Source organism: Cynocephalus volans, chromosome X, assembly GCF_027409185.1.
Source record: "Cynocephalus volans isolate mCynVol1 chromosome X, mCynVol1.pri, whole genome shotgun sequence".
NCBI lineage: Eukaryota > Metazoa > Chordata > Mammalia > Dermoptera > Cynocephalidae > Cynocephalus > Cynocephalus volans.
In genome coordinates this window covers 127328343-127344997 of record NC_084478.1, presented here as the reverse complement: position 1 = coordinate 127344997, position 16655 = coordinate 127328343, and the positions used below count along the sequence as shown (strand labels likewise).

At 44.8% G+C, this 16655-nt stretch overlaps 1 protein-coding gene across 1 annotated transcript; it reads left to right on the top strand.

Annotated features, from left to right (window-relative positions):
- The first annotated feature begins 2680 nt into the window (after positions 1-2680).
- On the top strand, positions 2681-3745 carry LOC134368371 (melanoma-associated antigen 8-like). Its single transcript, XM_063084888.1, has one exon. The coding sequence runs from the start codon at positions 2681-2683 to the stop codon at positions 3743-3745; it is 1065 nt and encodes a 354-aa protein (XP_062940958.1).
- Positions 3746-16655: the final 12910 nt, after the last annotated feature.

Genomic DNA, 16655 nt, shown 5'->3' with positions numbered 1-16655 from the left:
CTGCGCCTGTTGTCAGGCCTGGGAGGCCTTGGGCATGTGTCCTGACTTCCACATCCAGGTGTGGGAGAGAGCAGGGGCCTGGTATTAGGAGCATGAGCTCAGAAAAGCAGAGGGATGGCCCAGGATCTGCCTGGAGTCAAGGTAAGGATTCAGGGGACCCAGGAGCCCAGGTAAAATGGGGCCCAGCCCCGCCCTGGGGTAACTTGGGCAGGGTTGCCAAAAGTGTTGCATCCTTGCTTCTCCTTTTGGGGAGTCAGGGAGGTGAACCCCTTTGCCTGAGGGACGACTGGGGATACCGCCACCCCAGAACAGCAGAGACCTCCCAGGAACCCACTCTGTCACTACTGTCGGTCCTAGAAGCTCCAGGCAGGGTGACCAGATATGAGGCTCCTTCGCTGCTGTCTCGGGGGCTCTGAGGGTGGTGAGGATTTTGGTCTGAGGGTTGAAGCCTCAGGTCGGCATAGGAAAGAGTCCCAGGCCCTGCCAAACATCCAGGTGAGGACACAGAGGGAGGAATGTACGGACCTCCCACCACAGATAGCGAGGACCCAACAGCTCCCCACCCTTGTTGTTGGCCCTGGGCCAGGGCTGTCTGGATGTGGCGGCCTCTGACTTCAGCCTGGGGAGGGTGTCAGGGAGGAAATGACTTTGTTCTGAGGGAAGTAGCCTTACATCAGCTGAGGGACAAGTGCCAAGTTTTTCAGAAGTCGAGGTAAGTACCCCTCGCGAAGACTAAATATACCTACCCATCACAGAAAAGACACCACAGAGTCTAGCTTCCCTGTTCTCAACCCCTAGGGGATCCAGGTAGGGGTACCCGGGTGTGACATGCTGTCGATTCCAGCATGGTGGGGAAAGGGGGTCCTCAAGCACGTGAGAGCTTGGCCTGAGCTAAGGGAGGTGATGCCACCTCAGCATAGGCTTGGTCTAGACCCTGTCAGGATTACAGGTGAATACTCTGAGGGTGGACTGAGGGATGCCCCAACCCAAAACAGTCTGGACCCAGGCCTTGCTGTCTGCCCTGGGACATCCTGGGCAAAAGTGCCCAGATACGATGCACCCTCACTTTTATCTTGGGCCTCTCAGGGAGGTGAAGGTCTTGGTCTGAGGGGCCACTTCAGGTCAGCATAGAGAGCCACATCTGGTCACAGAAGGAGTCATCTGAGGCTTAGCCAGGAGTCAAGGTGATAGATCTAGTTGAAGGTAACCCCTAACTCCCAAAAGAAAGGACCCCACAGAATGCAGTGGTCCCTTGTTCTCTACTATCGGAGACCCCAGGCAGGGGTGACCCACCCAGGACATGACACCTTGTCACTTCTGGCTTGGGGTTTTCAGGGAGCTGAGGGCCTTGGTTTTAGGTGTGAGATTGGACCAGAAGGGAGAGAGACATCTGATCAGCTGAGGGAGGAATCCCAGGATATGTCAAGGGAAGAGATTTTGGTGAGGACTGAAGGTATCCCCAGCCCAGAACGTAAAGAAGGCCACACAAATATCCACCGTGGCCCTGATGTCAGCCCAGGAGACTGTGGGGAGGCCTTCAGACTGAGCCTCACTTCTGGCTCAGGAGTCTCAGAGGGCAGAGGACCTTGATCTGAGAGGGCCATGCTCAGATCGACAGAGAGATTTGTCCCAGGCCCTACCAGGAGTCAAGGTGAGGGCTGAGGGGACCACCCACACCAGAACACACAGGACTCCAGCCCCTTCCTGTCCTTCTGTCAGCCATGGGAAGACCCAGGGAACAGCGGGTGGTTGGGCTCTCACTTCCTTTTCCAGTGTCTCATGGAGACAGGGCTTTGGCATAAGGAAGGTGGCCTCAGGTCAGCAGAGGGAGAGTCCCAGGACCTGCCAGACATAAAGGTGATATCACGCAGACCGCTCACTCCAGGACACATGGATCCCACTTAACTTGGGCACCTCCTGCGGTCCTCCCTGGGATGCCCTGGGCAGGTGTGGCCAGATATGGGCCCCTCTCTGCCTTTTGTTCCATATCAGGGGTGTGAGTTCTTGTTCTGAGAGTTTCTCAGGCCAGCAGAAGGGTTGGGTCCAGGTCCTGACGACGTAAAGGTGAGGGCTCAGAGTGAGTATGAAGGGGACCATTCATTCACCACAGAGGAGTGGGGACCGCACAGAGTCCGGCCCACCCCTCCTGTCGGCACTGGGAGTCCAAGGTGTCCTTGCAGTCTGCAGCTTGAGGACTTCCTCTATTCCTCTTACAGGAGCTCCAGGAACTGAGAGGTGAGACCTTGGTCTGAGGCAGTGTCCTCAGGTCACAGCAGAGGAGTCCCAGGAGAGCCAGGGGTCAAGGTGAGGTGCACGCCCTGAATGAGTTACAAGAGCCCCACCGGCCCCAGAACAGAGGGGACCCCACAGTTCCCGGCCCCACCCACAAAACTGTCAGTGCTGGACCCTCATTCTCTGACGGCTGCACCCTGCGGAGCCGTCTCATTCCCCCTTCATGTCCACAGGAGACAGGCCGAACAGGAGGACAGGAGCCCTGTGAGGCCCTAGAGCACCAGCTAAAGAGAAGACCTGTAAGTAGGCCTTTGTCAGAGCCCCCTAGGGTGTGGTTCTAGGCTGAGGCCACTCAACCGCTCTCTCCCTCCTCCAGGCCTGTGCATCCCCATCCCCGTCACCCAACTCCAGCCCACACTCCTGTTTTCTGACCCCAGGGAAAGTCGCGATGCCTTATTGTGACAAGAGTCAGCTCTGCGAGCTTGAGGAAGACCTTCGGGCCCAAAGAGAGGCACCAGCCCTGGTGGGTGCGCAGGTTCCTGGTGATGAGGAAGACATGGAGGTGTTCTTCTTCACCCCCTCTTCTTCTTCCTCCAACTCCTCTGCCTCCACCTCTCCTCTGATCCCAGGCACCCCGGAGGACGTACCTACTGCTGGAACACCAAGTCCTCCCCAGAGTCCTCAGGGTGGCTGCTCATCCCCCACGGCCACTGTTTCCCCTCCATGGAGCCAGGCAAGCGAGAGCCCCAGCATCCAAGAAGAGGAGGGCCCGAGCAGCTCACAGGATGTGGGATTCCCTGAGTACTTGCTCCAGGGTGCACCACAGGAGATGATGTATGATTTGCTTAATCTCCTGCTCCTCAAGTATCGAAAGAAGGAGCCGATCACAAAGGAAGAAATGCTGAATGGAATCCTCAAAAATTACGAGGACCAATTCCCTGCCATCTTCAGCAAAGTCTCTAAGTACATGGAGATTGTCTATGGCATTGCAGTGAAGGAAGTGGACCCTGCCAGCCACTCCTACATCCTCAGCACCTCCCTGGGCCTCACCTACGATGGGATGCAGAGCGATGACCAGAGCGTGCCCAAGACCGGCCTCCTGATTATCACCCTGGGCTTGGTCTTCATGGAGGGCGACTGCACCTCTGAGAAGAGCATGTGGTATGTGCTGGGTGTGCTGGGGTTGTGTCCTGGGAGGGAGCACCCCATCTATGGAGAGCCCAGGAAGCTCATCACCGAAGACTGGGTGCAGGAAAACTACCTGGAGTACCGGCAGGTGCCCAACAGTGATCCTGTGTGCTATCGGTTCCTGTGGGGCCCACGTGCCCACGCTGAAACCAGCAAGATGGAAGTTCTGGAGCATTTGGCCCAGTTCAATATTACTTTCCCCAGTTTATTCCCACACTTGTATCAGATGGCTTTGAGAGATGAGGAAGAAAGCGCCCAGGCCGGAATTGCCACCACAAATGGCACTTCTGCCACGGCCAGTACCAGTTCTAGTGGCACACCTTGAAGCTTCTCTAACCCCAGATGAAGTCTAAGGTAGATTCTCCACTGTGTTTGAAAATAGGAGTCACTGTTTTAAGTAGAAAGATAGTGTGGGGCTAGGGAAATAGAGTGAATAACAAACATCTTTGGTTTTCTGTACTATAAGGGTAACTTGGAGCTTTCTGTTTTCAGTTTGGAATTTTTCAAATGTTATTCCTTTAAATGGAAGGTTTATATAGCTTAAGAAACTAAGTTTATGAATGACATTGATCACACATTTATTACTCTTTATGCAGTTTAGTAGTAAAAGTTTTGCTATTTCATAAAACAAATTGAAATCTTATTTTGTGGTCTATAACGAGAGCATAGCATCGGAATAGGAATTTACTTGGAAATATGAAAAAACTTAACAAAATAAGATGAGGTCAAGAAATAGAGAAAAAAGTAAGAAATCAGTAATTTTTAGCTTCCTTTTCCCTTTAACTCTGTTTTTTTGTGAAATTAAAATATATATGTATACCTGGATTTGCTTGTGTTCTTCCATGATGTAGGAGAAATTACATCTCCATAAATGAAACCACTGCTCACAACTTGTTTATTCTACAAACATTCATTGAGCATCGCTCTCTGGAAGGCCCTGTGTTAGTCGTGGAGATATTAGGATAAGCCCAACCCATAGGGTGGTTGAGCCTAGGAGCAGCGGCCATATCGGGAAGGTGGTGAGATGTCCTCTAAATCCTACAGAACAAGTAGAAAAGGGTTAGGCAGAAGGTGGGGCTCCAGGGCCGAGCCCGTGGCGCACTTGGTAGAGTGCTGCGCTGGGAGCGCGGCAACGCTCCCGTCGCGGGTTCGGATCCTACATAGGACTGACCAGTGCACTCACTGGCTGAGTGCCGGTCACGAAAAAACGACAAAAAAAAAAAAAAAAAAAAAGAAGGTGGGGCTCCAGATGAGAGCAGTCGACTGTAAATGTCCTGAGCCAAGCCAGCCTGTGGCTTTGGAAGCTGCACTTCCCTCTGTGGGAGTTGCCTGCACTGAAGCTGGGTGGTGGCAGGGGCCAGGCTCTCAGACCCTGTGTCTTAGGGCTGCGAGCAGAGCCTGGATTGGAAATCTTCTCTGAGCAGTTCCTTTTGGATGGTGGATCGAGCAGAGAGAAATCTCCATCAGGGGCAGGTATGGAAAGTGTCCTGCACTCCTGTCCTAGTTGCAGTTGAACACAGTGCAAGAACTAGGTGATTTATACCCACCACGTGCAAGGGTTTCCTGAGAAATAAGAGTGAATCTCCCATGAGGTGAGGCCCAGAAGCCACTGGCCCGGTACTCTTCTGCCTGACTGGGACAAGCAGAGCCAGCCCCATTAAAATGGCATTTTAAGTAGGTTATCTTGAGGATAATTTGGCCCATTGTAAGCAAGAGCTGGACTTTTGGTGGGGAGGGGGATTAACGAAAATAGGGGTATGAATGGAATGGCAGCTGGGAGAATGGGAAGAGTTTTGTCCTTGACTCAGATTCTACAACCTTTGAGTTGCATCCAGCTGGGGAACACTCCCGCACACCCACATGAAATAATAGATCATCTAGGATGGAAATCTTACCTAGTTTTATCTTTCAAGCAACATTTATGGCTGAATTGGTATTCTTTGTACTATTGTGCTGCATATACTCTGAGGTCTCCTAGATGACAACAAAAGCAATAACTTTCCCAGAGGAGAGGCTAGTAGGATCTGAGGTCCAAATAGTGATACAGATAAGTGCCAAGCATTGAAAGTCTAATACATGTCAGACACTGTGCCAAGTGCTTTGCATGCATTGCATACATTTCAACAGTCCTACAAGACAAACTCATTAGGACACCCATTTCACAGATGATGAACCTGAGGCTCGGAGGGCTTGGTAATTTTCCTGTAACCACATGGCTAGTAAGCAACAGGGCTGGGGCGGGATCCCTGGTGTCATGGGCAAAATTGTGTCTGTCACAAAACTCCTAACCCCCAGTACCTCAGAATGTGACTGTATGTGGAAATGGGATCTTTACAAAGGTTGTTAGGTTAAAATCAGGTCATTAGAGCAGGCCCTACTCCAGTATGACTGCTGTCTTTATAAGAAGAGAAGATTGGAGCACAGATATGCACAGAGGAAAGACCACGTGAAGACACAGGGAGAAGATGGCCATCTACAAGCCCAAAACAGAGGCCTCAGGAGAAACCATCCCTGCCCACACCCTGATCTTGGACTTCCAGCCTCCAGAACTGTGAGGAAATGAGTTTCTGTTGTTTAAACTGCCCAGTCTACTTTACTTTGTTAGGGCAGCCCAAGCAAACTAATACACATGGTCTGAATTCCTGTAGAGCTCACACGGTTATCACTCCCCCCAACCTAAAGCAGGCCTTCTGTCGCAATTCATTTCTCTTCCCATGACTCTGTAATGTCTCTCAGGCAACCAAACGATGGGCCCCAGCCTGGTGGTACTAAAAGCAGGCATAAAGAAGTGCTAGGGATTGAATTGTGTCCCTCCAAAATTTACATATTGAAGTCATCATGCCCATGTGATGGTATTTGGAGATGGGGCCTTTGGGAGGTAATTAGGTTAAGATGAAGTCTTGAAAGTGGAGCCCCTCATGATGGGATTGGAGCCCTTATAAGAAGAGGTACCAGACCCTCCCCGCCATCCAGACACATGGAGAATGTGGCTGTCTACAAGCCAGGAATAGAGCCCTCGCCAGACACCCCCTATACTGGCATCTTGATCTTGGACTTCCCAACCTCCAGAACTGTGAGAAAACAAATGTCTGTTGTTTAAGCTACCCATTCGATGGCATTTTATCATATATAGCAGAAGGAGCTAACTAACACAAGAAGGAAGGTGACAATGTACATCAAACACAAATTGGGGATTGGCTGTGGTTCCTTGAGAGCCAATTCTGCCCAGGTGCCAACATTTTTGCACAGTCCCAGCACTTTTCTGCAATGCTGTGGCCTTCTCCTAGTCTTCGCCCATCTGTCCTCCTATCCAACTCTGGAATCTGGCCTGTTTCCCAGCTCTTCATGGCTGCATCCTCTGAAGGCTGCACCCTGCTCCCAGTGGGACAGCCAAGAATCACCTGCCCTACCCCTAACATACAGCATTTTTACTCTTTGCAGAAGTCCCCTCTGACAGCAAAATCCCTTTGACTTTAAATACTGATCTTTATACACCTAATCATCCCTTTGGATGTCTTCGGCACATTCTCCGATTGTTTTCCAGATAAGTTGGTGGTTGGAGTCTGATTTGGCCCATAAGGTACCAGTTCCTAGGATATCACCCTGAAGTGAGAGTTTTTGAAACCATCCTGATATTACAGTAGGATGTTAATGGGATGTCTCATTTGAAACTAGACACTTAACACATACATAGATGAATGAGCTCTCCCACATGGTCAAAAACCAAAGCTTCTTACATTAGTGAGCTCAGACTACCATAACAATATACCATAGACTGGGTGGCCTAAACAACCGAATCTATTTCTCATATTTCTGGAAGCTGGGAAGTCGAAGATCAGGGTACCGGCAGATTCAATGCCCGGTGAAGGCTCTCTTCCTGGCTTGGAGATGCACACCTTCTCCGGGTGTCCTCACATAGCAGAAAGAGAGAGCAACCAAGGTGTCTGGTGTCTCTACTTATAAGGGCACTATTTCCATCATGAAGGCCCCGGACTTACAACCTCATCTGAACCTAATTACCTAATGACTGAAGGCCCCATTTGCAAATACATCACATTATGAGTTAAGACTTCAACATGTAAATTCATATTTCAACGTTATATTAGGTCATAGGGGGAAACAGTTCAGCTTATGTCATCTCCCTCATAAATGGTAGATGAGGAAAGACCATGGAAATCACTGTGGAGCAAAGATCTACTAAAGCTAAACTTCTAAAGCCCTGAAATCCTCAGAGGAGCAGTTCCTTGGTGTACATGACAGCTCTGATTACAAATGAAAAAAATGACCATCTTTTCAGTGCCTGTGACCTATGTATCTGCCCCACAGGCAAGTCCTGGCTTTCAGTTTGTCTAATGGCACCTGTACAGGTAGATGTTTTGGTGTTTGGACTGTAGCAGAGACGGGCAGGTTAAGATTTTGCCCATGCATCAAAAGCAGGAAAAAATTTTCGGCCTACTGACATTTGAGGTTACTGCAAAGGATAGTGCAGAAAACTGCTACTGAATAAAAAAGGCTCCCCACTGAGGTTTATGGGATCCTTGGCAAACTACATGGGGTGATGTATTTGAATGCATCTGTCATATAGTAGGCACTTAATAGCCAAGATATGGAGTCAACCTAAATGTCCACCAATGGACAATTGGATAAGGAAAATGTGGTATATATACACCATGGAATACAACTATGCCATAAAAAAGAACGAAATTCTCCCATTTGCAGCAACACAGATGAGCTTGGAGAAACTTACATTTAGTGAAATAAGCAAAGCACAGAGGGATAAATACTGCATGTATCGTTCACAAGTGGGAGCTAGGAGAGAAAGAAGGAAGGCGAGAAAGACCACAGTGGTGTGCTGGACTTGCAGAGGGAGAGAATATGCCTAGGGATGCAAAGTGGAGTGGGAAAAGGGGGATGGGGAGGGAGGTCGGGGAAAATTGGGTGGCAGCCTTGCGGTATAATTACCACTTGTGATAATGGGCATCCTGCCAGTATGGATCTGGCCATAACATCTTGGGCACGAGTGGTGACAATTAGCTTCGTACACCATGAATATTCATAACCAATAAAAGAAACCGAAAAATTAGAAAAAAGGAAAGAATTGAGAAACTTAAGGGAAATCTGGCCTTCTCAGAACCTTCTAGCAATGGATACGGCTGTTTTCATAACAAATTAAAATAGTTGCTTTTCGTTGAGCACCTATTATGTAACAGTTTATGGGGAAGGCTTCAAGTGCTCTTAGACATCTTGCCTTCCTGTCTTTCCTGGACACAGCGACAGTACGTTGCCAGTCCACTTGTAGTTAGCAATAGTCACGTGACGTTTTCTTACCACTGAAACATGAGCAGGAGCGTTGTTTGTCACATCTAGGCATTTGAGAGCCAGTGGGCCATTTCCATCCTCTCTCGCTCCTTTCATCAGCAGACCCGGTGATCCCACACTGAGACGGTAGGACCCCAGGAATAGAAGCAGCCTGGATCTCTGGGTCACCTGAGACTGGAGAGCCTCTGCCAAGCCACATCAGAGTTTCTGTGCACAAAAAACAAACTTTTGTTCTGTTTCAAGCCATTCAAATTTTGGGGTTTGTCTGTTGCATCAGTTTGCAGTTACTTTAAATAATACACAGCTACTATTTACGTTGTTAAGCTTATTTAGATATTTTAATTGCAAATGTAATAGTGCCTATATTCTTGTTGCAAAAAATGTTTAAATACAGACAAATCACATTTTCTATCTTTAGAAAGATCTTTCACAATTTAGCCACCTCCTTAGAGGCCACCAAAGTTAATAATCTGGCGTATACTGTTTTAAAGCTTATTCTACAATGTTTCATACATAGATGTGCTATGAAAATATATAGTATTTTTTAACACACATGAGTAATGATGTACATACTGATCTGTCACATGCCTTTGCCGCTTAAAAAGAAGGATGCAAGGTGTCCTGCAGATCCTGCTCTTTTGGTCTTCTCATGGCTTTCAGTGAATAGGCCAAAGAAAGGAGTTACAGCGTTTGCTGGGGTTAATGATCCTGACTACCAAGGCGAAGTTGGGCTACGACTCCACAAAGGAAGTCAGGAAGAGTATGTCTGGAATACAGATGATCATTAGGGTGTCCCTTAGTATTACCATGCCCTGAGATTAAGGTCAGTAAGAAACTACAACAAACCACTCCAGGCAGGACTGTTAATGGCCCAGACATATGAAGAATAGAGGCCTGAGTCACCTCACCAGGCAAAGAACTATGACCAGCTGAGGTGCTTGCTGAAGGCAAAGGGAATACAAAAAGTGTAATAGAAGCATATAGTTATAAATACCAGCTACACCCACACGATGAGTATTTTGTCCCTGTTTTGTTATCAATATGTTTGTCAGCAAGAATGCCTTTGAATTGATACAGGTCGTGTGTTTCAGGACTCTCCTTTCTATTGCTGAGTAGTATACCATTGTATGGATGCACCATCGTTTGTTTATCTTTCACCCATGGAAGGATATTCAGGCTATCTTCAGATTTTGGTAAGTATGCATAGAACTTCTACAAACCTTCATGTGTGGGTTTTCGTGCGAACATACATTTTTACTTCTCTCAGGAGTGGCATTTCTGAGTCGTATGGTTAGTGCCTGCTTATGAGAAATCACCAAATGATCTTCCACATGGCTGTACCATTTCAAAACTCCCACCAGCAATGTAAGAGATTTCAAGTTGTTCTTTATCCTTGCCAGCAATTAGTCTTGTCAGAATTTTTAAAATTTTAATCGCTTTCAAATGTGTATAGTGTTATCTCATCTTGATTTTGACTTACATTTCTCTAATGGCTAATGATGTAAAACAATTTTGCATGTGCTCATCTGCCATCATATGCCCACTTTGGTGAGGTGCTCACTAACGTCTCTTGCCCATTATTAAAACTGGGTCATTTGTTTTCTAATTTTCAAGTTTTGAGAGCCCTTTACGCACCCTAGATACAAGTCCCTTGTTGGGTATATAGTTTGCAAATATTTTCTTTCAGTCTGCAGTTTGACTTTTTGACTTTTTATTGTCTTTCTCACAGCAAATGTTTTTAATTTTGAGGAAGTCTCATTTATTTTTTCCCCTTTATGAACTGTGCTCTTGGTGTCATGTTCAAGAGCTCCTTGCCTCACTTTAGGTCATGAGATTTTCTCCTGTGCTTTTTAAAAAAGTGTTACTGATTTTCATTTAACATTTAGATCTATGATACATTTTTTTACACATGGGTATCTAATTGTCCCAATACCATTTACTGAAAAGACCAGCATTTCTCAATTGAATTACATTTGTAAAACTTTAAAAGCCATACTGATCTGTGTCTATCTCCCGAGTCTCTAACCAGTTCCTTTGATCCTGTGTCTGTCCCTTAGCCAGTAGCACAGTTTCTTGATTACTATAGCCTTTTCTTAAAATCAGGCAGTGTGATTCTTCAAACTTTATTCTACTTTTTCATAATAGTTTTTTTTTCTTTTTGACAAATGAAAATTGTGTATATTTAAGGTGTACAAGTGATGTTTTGATATACATATACATTGTGAAGTGGTTACCACAATTAACATATTCATCACCTCCTATAGTTACTGTTTGTGTGTGTGGTGAGAACACTTAAGATTTACCCTCTTAGCAAATTTTAAGTATATAATACATTGGTATTAGCGATAGTTACCATGATATACATTAGGTCTCCAGAACTTACTCATTTTATAACTGAGATTTTGCAAAGCTAGAGAAAATCCTTTCGTTCCCCCCAACCTCCAACCCCTGGCAACCTTTCTACTCTCTGCTTCTATGCGTTTAACTGCTTTAGATTTCACATGTAAATGAGATCACATAGCATTTGTCCCTCTGTGCCTGGCTTATTTTGCTTAGCACAATGTCCTCCAGGTTTATCTATATTTTCCCAAAGGGCAGGACTTCCTTCTTTGCTAGGGCTGAATAATATTCCATTATACGTATTTGTCACATTTTCCTTATCTATTTAGCCATTGATGGACTCTTAGGTTGCTTTCACGTTTCGGCTATTGTGAATAACGCTGCAATGAACATGGGAGTGCAGATATCTCTTTGAGATCCCGATTTCAATTTCATTGGATATACACCCAGACCTGTGGCTGCTGGATCATAAGTTGTTCTATTTTTAGTTTTTGAGGAGTCTGCATACTGTATTACATAATGGCTACACCAATTTACAATCCTACCAACAGTGTACAAGGGTTCCCTTTTCTCCACATCCTCAAAAGTACTTCTTATCATTTGACTTTTTGATAATAGCCATCCTAACAGGTGTGTGGTGATATCTAATTGTGGTTTTCATTTGCACTTCACTGGCGATTAGTTGCCTTGAGCACTTTTTCGTGGATCTGTTGGCCATTTTGTAATATCTTCTTCAGAGATATGCCTATCCAGGTCCTTTGTCCATTTTTTTAAATTGGGTTACTGGGGGTTTTGGTTTGTTTCTTTGTTTTCCTGCTGAATGTTATGAGTTCCTTATATTTTTTGCATGTTAGGCACCTATAAGATATATGATTTACAAGTATTTTCTCTCATTCTGTAACTTGCTTTTTTATTTTATTGATTTTCTTTTCTGTGCAGAAACTTTTTAGTTTGATGTAGTTCCAATTGTTTATTTTTGCTTTCGTTGCCTGTACTTTTGAAGTCATAGTCAGAAAGGCATTGCCAAGACCCATCTCTAGATGTTTCTCTCCTATTTTCTTCTAGAATTTCTATATTTTAGGGCCTTACTTGTAAATGTTTAATCCATTTTGAGTTGATTTTTGTTTATCATTTAAAAGAAGAATACAATTTTATTCTTTTGCATTTGGAAATCCACTTTTCCTAACACCATTTATAAAAGAGACTCTCCTTTCACCTGAGGCATGGAGAAATGGACCAGATGCCCATCCCACAACCAGGCAAACCATGCCCGCACTTCGGTGCCCACCCAGGTACCCAAAGCATGGACCCGGGGACCAGACACTCCCCACAACCAGGCACATCTCCAGCACTGAGAAACATGGCAAAAACATCACCTCCGTGTGGGTGGCCCTCCATAGCCTTCACCATAACCATGGCTGCCACGAAAGCGGCTAGACACCACAACCAGCATGGAGATGGTCCGCCATCCACTGGAGTGCATTGCCACAAGAAGAGTCACCAGCAGAGTCCAAAGAAAAGAGGATGTCTCTCTCCATGAAGCCCATTTCAGAGTGACAGAAGAAGCATCTGCTCTATGATAATATTGGGGGACCTCATCACACCTCTCAGCATTAGACAGATCATCTAGGCAACAAATCAACACAGTAACCATTATTCTTTCAGAAGGAGAGAAGAAATCTAGGGTAATTAGAAGGGGGAGGGGGAGGGGGGAGGGAGAGGGGGAGGGGGAGAGATTGGACAGAGGACATAAAGAATTATTATGATTTGTAACAATATATATGCTGGTAATATTGATTTGATCAACATATCTCAATGTCGAACCCCAAAAGTATGTATAATCAATTTTCATTCAATAAAAATTTAAAAAAATTTTAAAAAAAGATCAAGAGATTCTTTTTTCTCCATTGTGTATTCCTACAGCCCTTCTCAAATATTAGTTAACTGTAATGTGTGGGATTATTTCTGGGACTTCTAGTCTGTTCCGTTGGTCTGTGAGTCTGTTTTTATGCCTGTACCATGCTGTCTTGATTACAACAGTTTTGTAATAAACTTTGACATCAGGGTGTGTGATGCCTGCAACATTGCTCTTCTAGCTCAAGATTGATTTGGCTACTTGGGATCGTTTCTGGTTTCATATAAGTTTTACGATTGCTTTTTCTACTTCTGTGAAAAATGTCATTGGAATCCTCATAGTAATTCCATTGTATCTGTAGATCACATTGAGTAGTATGAACATTGTAACAATATTGATTCTTCCAACTCACGAACATTCCATGTCTTTCCATTTCTTTGTGTCTTCTTCAATTTCACCAATGGTGTATAATTTTCAGTGTTCAGACAATTCATTTCTTTGTTTAAAATTATTTTATTATAAAAATTGAAAGAAAATTTTTTTTTAAATGGGGAAAACCTGAAAAACAAATAAAATTATTTTATTAGTTTTTGATGCTATCATAAATGAAATTTTTTCTTAGTTACTTTCTTGATAGTCTGTAGTTAATAGAAATGCAACTGATTTTTGCATGTTGATTTTGCATCCTGCAAATTTACTGAATTTGTTCATTGGTTCTAACAGTTGTTTGGGGAAGCAATTAGGGTTTTCTATATACACAGCCATGTCATCAGCAACAGAGATGATTTTACTTCTTCCTTTTCAATTTAGATACCTTTTAGTACTTTTTCTTGCCTAATATGTCTTGCTAGGACTTTCAGTGCTATGTTGGATAGAAGTGGCAAGAGTGGGCATCCTTGTCTTGTTCTTCATCTTAGAGTTAAAGCTTTCAGCTTTTCACCAATGAGTATAATGTTAGCTATGGGCGTGTCATACATGACTTTTATTGTGTTAAAGTGCATTCCTTCTATACGTAATTTGTTGAGAGTTTTTCTCATGAAAGAATGTTGAATTGTGTCAAATGATTTTTCTGCACCTATTAAGATGATCATATGATTTTTGTCTTTCTTTTTGTTAAATGTAGTGTATCACATTTATTGATTTGTATATGTTGAACCATTCTTGGATCCTAAGGATAAATTCTGCTTGATCATCATGTATAATACTTTTAATGCGCTGTTGAATTCAGTTTGCTAGCATTTTATTGAGGATTTTTGCATCTGTGTTCATCAGGGTCTCATAATTGTTTTAGCTCGACTAGTTCCTTTGCTCTTCCATAAACTTTTATAAAAAATTTTGTTTTAATTTTGTCATTGTACCTGTTTATGGGATACAAATTGTTGTTTTAATACATGCATATATTATATAATGATCTAATAAGAATAGTTAGCATATCTATTATTTGTTTGTGGTTATACCATTCAAGATCCTCCTCGAGTGGTACAATAATGTAATAGTTCTGCCTAACATGATGCAACTATCCTGCATACAACTGAAAACGTGTTAATCCCTTTCCCAGGAGAAGAGGTCAAGTCCTTAGATATTTACACTTCTTCAAATATCCCATGACTTAAGTGCAAATACTATAATGTAAAGTTAACAATATTAAAATGTTGATATAAAGCCAATAAGTCTCACGGTTCATAATAAAGAATAAAAGGAACAAAAACAAAGATAATTGCATAATGGATGTACAGTATATAGGCATAGAGATATATCTTTTTTTTAGTTTATATTATTTATTTATATTATTACTTTTTTACATTCTAAGGTGTTGTTGCGGAGCAGTTATGGGGAGGGGGAGAGGGAAAGGGGAAAGAAAAAAGGGTGGGAGAAGGAGGAAGGTGGGGACATGGTGAGGCTCATGGCATCCCCCTCATTTCTGCACGGAAGGCCACTGGCCTTTCAGCGGTGGCTTGGTGGTTGCTGGGCTGGATGCAGTTGTTGGGAGGTGTGGCTGAAGCCCTCGGCTTCTCACCGCCCTGCCGTGGGAGCCTGGGATATTTCCTGTGGTGGCTTGGTGGTCGTTGCTGGGCTGGTTGTGGGTGTCATGGGGGCATGGCTGATGCCCTAAGCCCACCACTGCCTTGGCTCAGGAGCCCAGGGTACTTCCTACTGCAGTTTAGTGGTCCTTGCTGAGCTGGTTGCAGTTGTAGGGGAGAAGCTCAGGTCCCTGGCACTCCCAACACCCTGGCTTGGGATCCTGGGGGCTTCCAGTCCTTTTAGGTTTTATAGGTGCTCTTTGGTTATGTGGGACCTTTACTACCTAATATCAAATTTTTTCTCTGGTCTTTGGGTATTTTATTTTTCCTTTCAGTTCTGTGTTGGATTATTTGCTATTCCCACCATTTAAATTCTGCACTGGAACTAATTTGTTGTCCTTTGTTCACTTCTAAAATAGGGGAACTTCCTGTGGGGACCAGCACTTGAGCCCTGTGGTTGAGCTAAATTGCTGCTTTGTTCCTGATTCCCTGGGGAAGGCTTTTTGTGCAGCTCAGGTTTTAATTATTGACCTTATATATACTTCTGAGTCTTGTGATTTCTTGTACACCTGGGTTGTGTGGAAACTCTGGTCTTGGGCCTGAGACTTTTCAGCAAACTACACCCTCCTGCAGTTCTATATTCCTGACCAGTCTCTACTAAGTGGTCCTGTGCTGATTGGAGGGCCGATCTGCTGTCCATGCTGTGCCCCAGTGTTCCCCTGGTGGCCTGTCTCCCCCACCACCTAGGCTCCAAACACTTCCCATGGGATGGGCTGTGCAGTGATCCCTTGCGATGACTCACTGGCTTCTGAGTGGCTTTTTTTCCATTTGTTGTGGCTCCTCGCTCCTGTGTGGGTCCTCATTAACCTGTTCGTGGTCTTACTGGCCTTTGGGCCATCAAGGCCCTCTTTTCCCCTGCTGCCTCAAAGCAATTTCATACGAAGAGCATGGCAGCGACTTTTGCCAGCTCTTGCTCCATGTGTTCACCAGCTCCAGGCTTGAAGCAGCTGGGATTCAAAATGGTCAGAGCAATCCTTTCTTTCTCACACAATGGCTTCTCCTGCCTTCATGAACTCTGTAGGTCTGTCTTTCTCTTCCCCTGAGCTCTAGTGGCCCCAGCTTGTCTGTCAATGCTTTTTTTTTTTTTTTAAAGATGACCAGTAAGGGGATCTTAACCCTTGACTTGGTGTTGTCAGCACCACGCTCACCTAGTGAGCTAACCGGCCATCCCTATATGGGATCCGAACCCATGGCCTTGGTGTTATCAGCACCACACTCTCCCGAGTGAGCCACGGGCCGGCCCTGTCAATGCTTTTTAATAGCTGTAAATTGGTTGATTTGTGGGAGAGAGTGACACTGGGGACCATCCAGTCTGCCATCTTTGAGACATATTCTTAGCACAATACTGAGGACAATTATAATCCCCCTTTCTGTGACTGGTCACGTGGTCAAATTGGTATTTATAACTACCTTCTCCTACTACCCATTCTGTACTCTATTTGCCTTCACTGAGCACCTCAGGTTGTCATGATTCTTTACCTGGGGGAGGAGGGGGTGACTCAAACCTGTATCCCTGAAGAGTCTGGGACATTCGTCGTCTTGCCTGGATTGAGTTGTTGTAATTTTCCATTAACCTTAATCACAGAGGATGGTAGTACAAAGAGATACCCTTAGTACTAAGGGATCTCCTGTATTCCAGA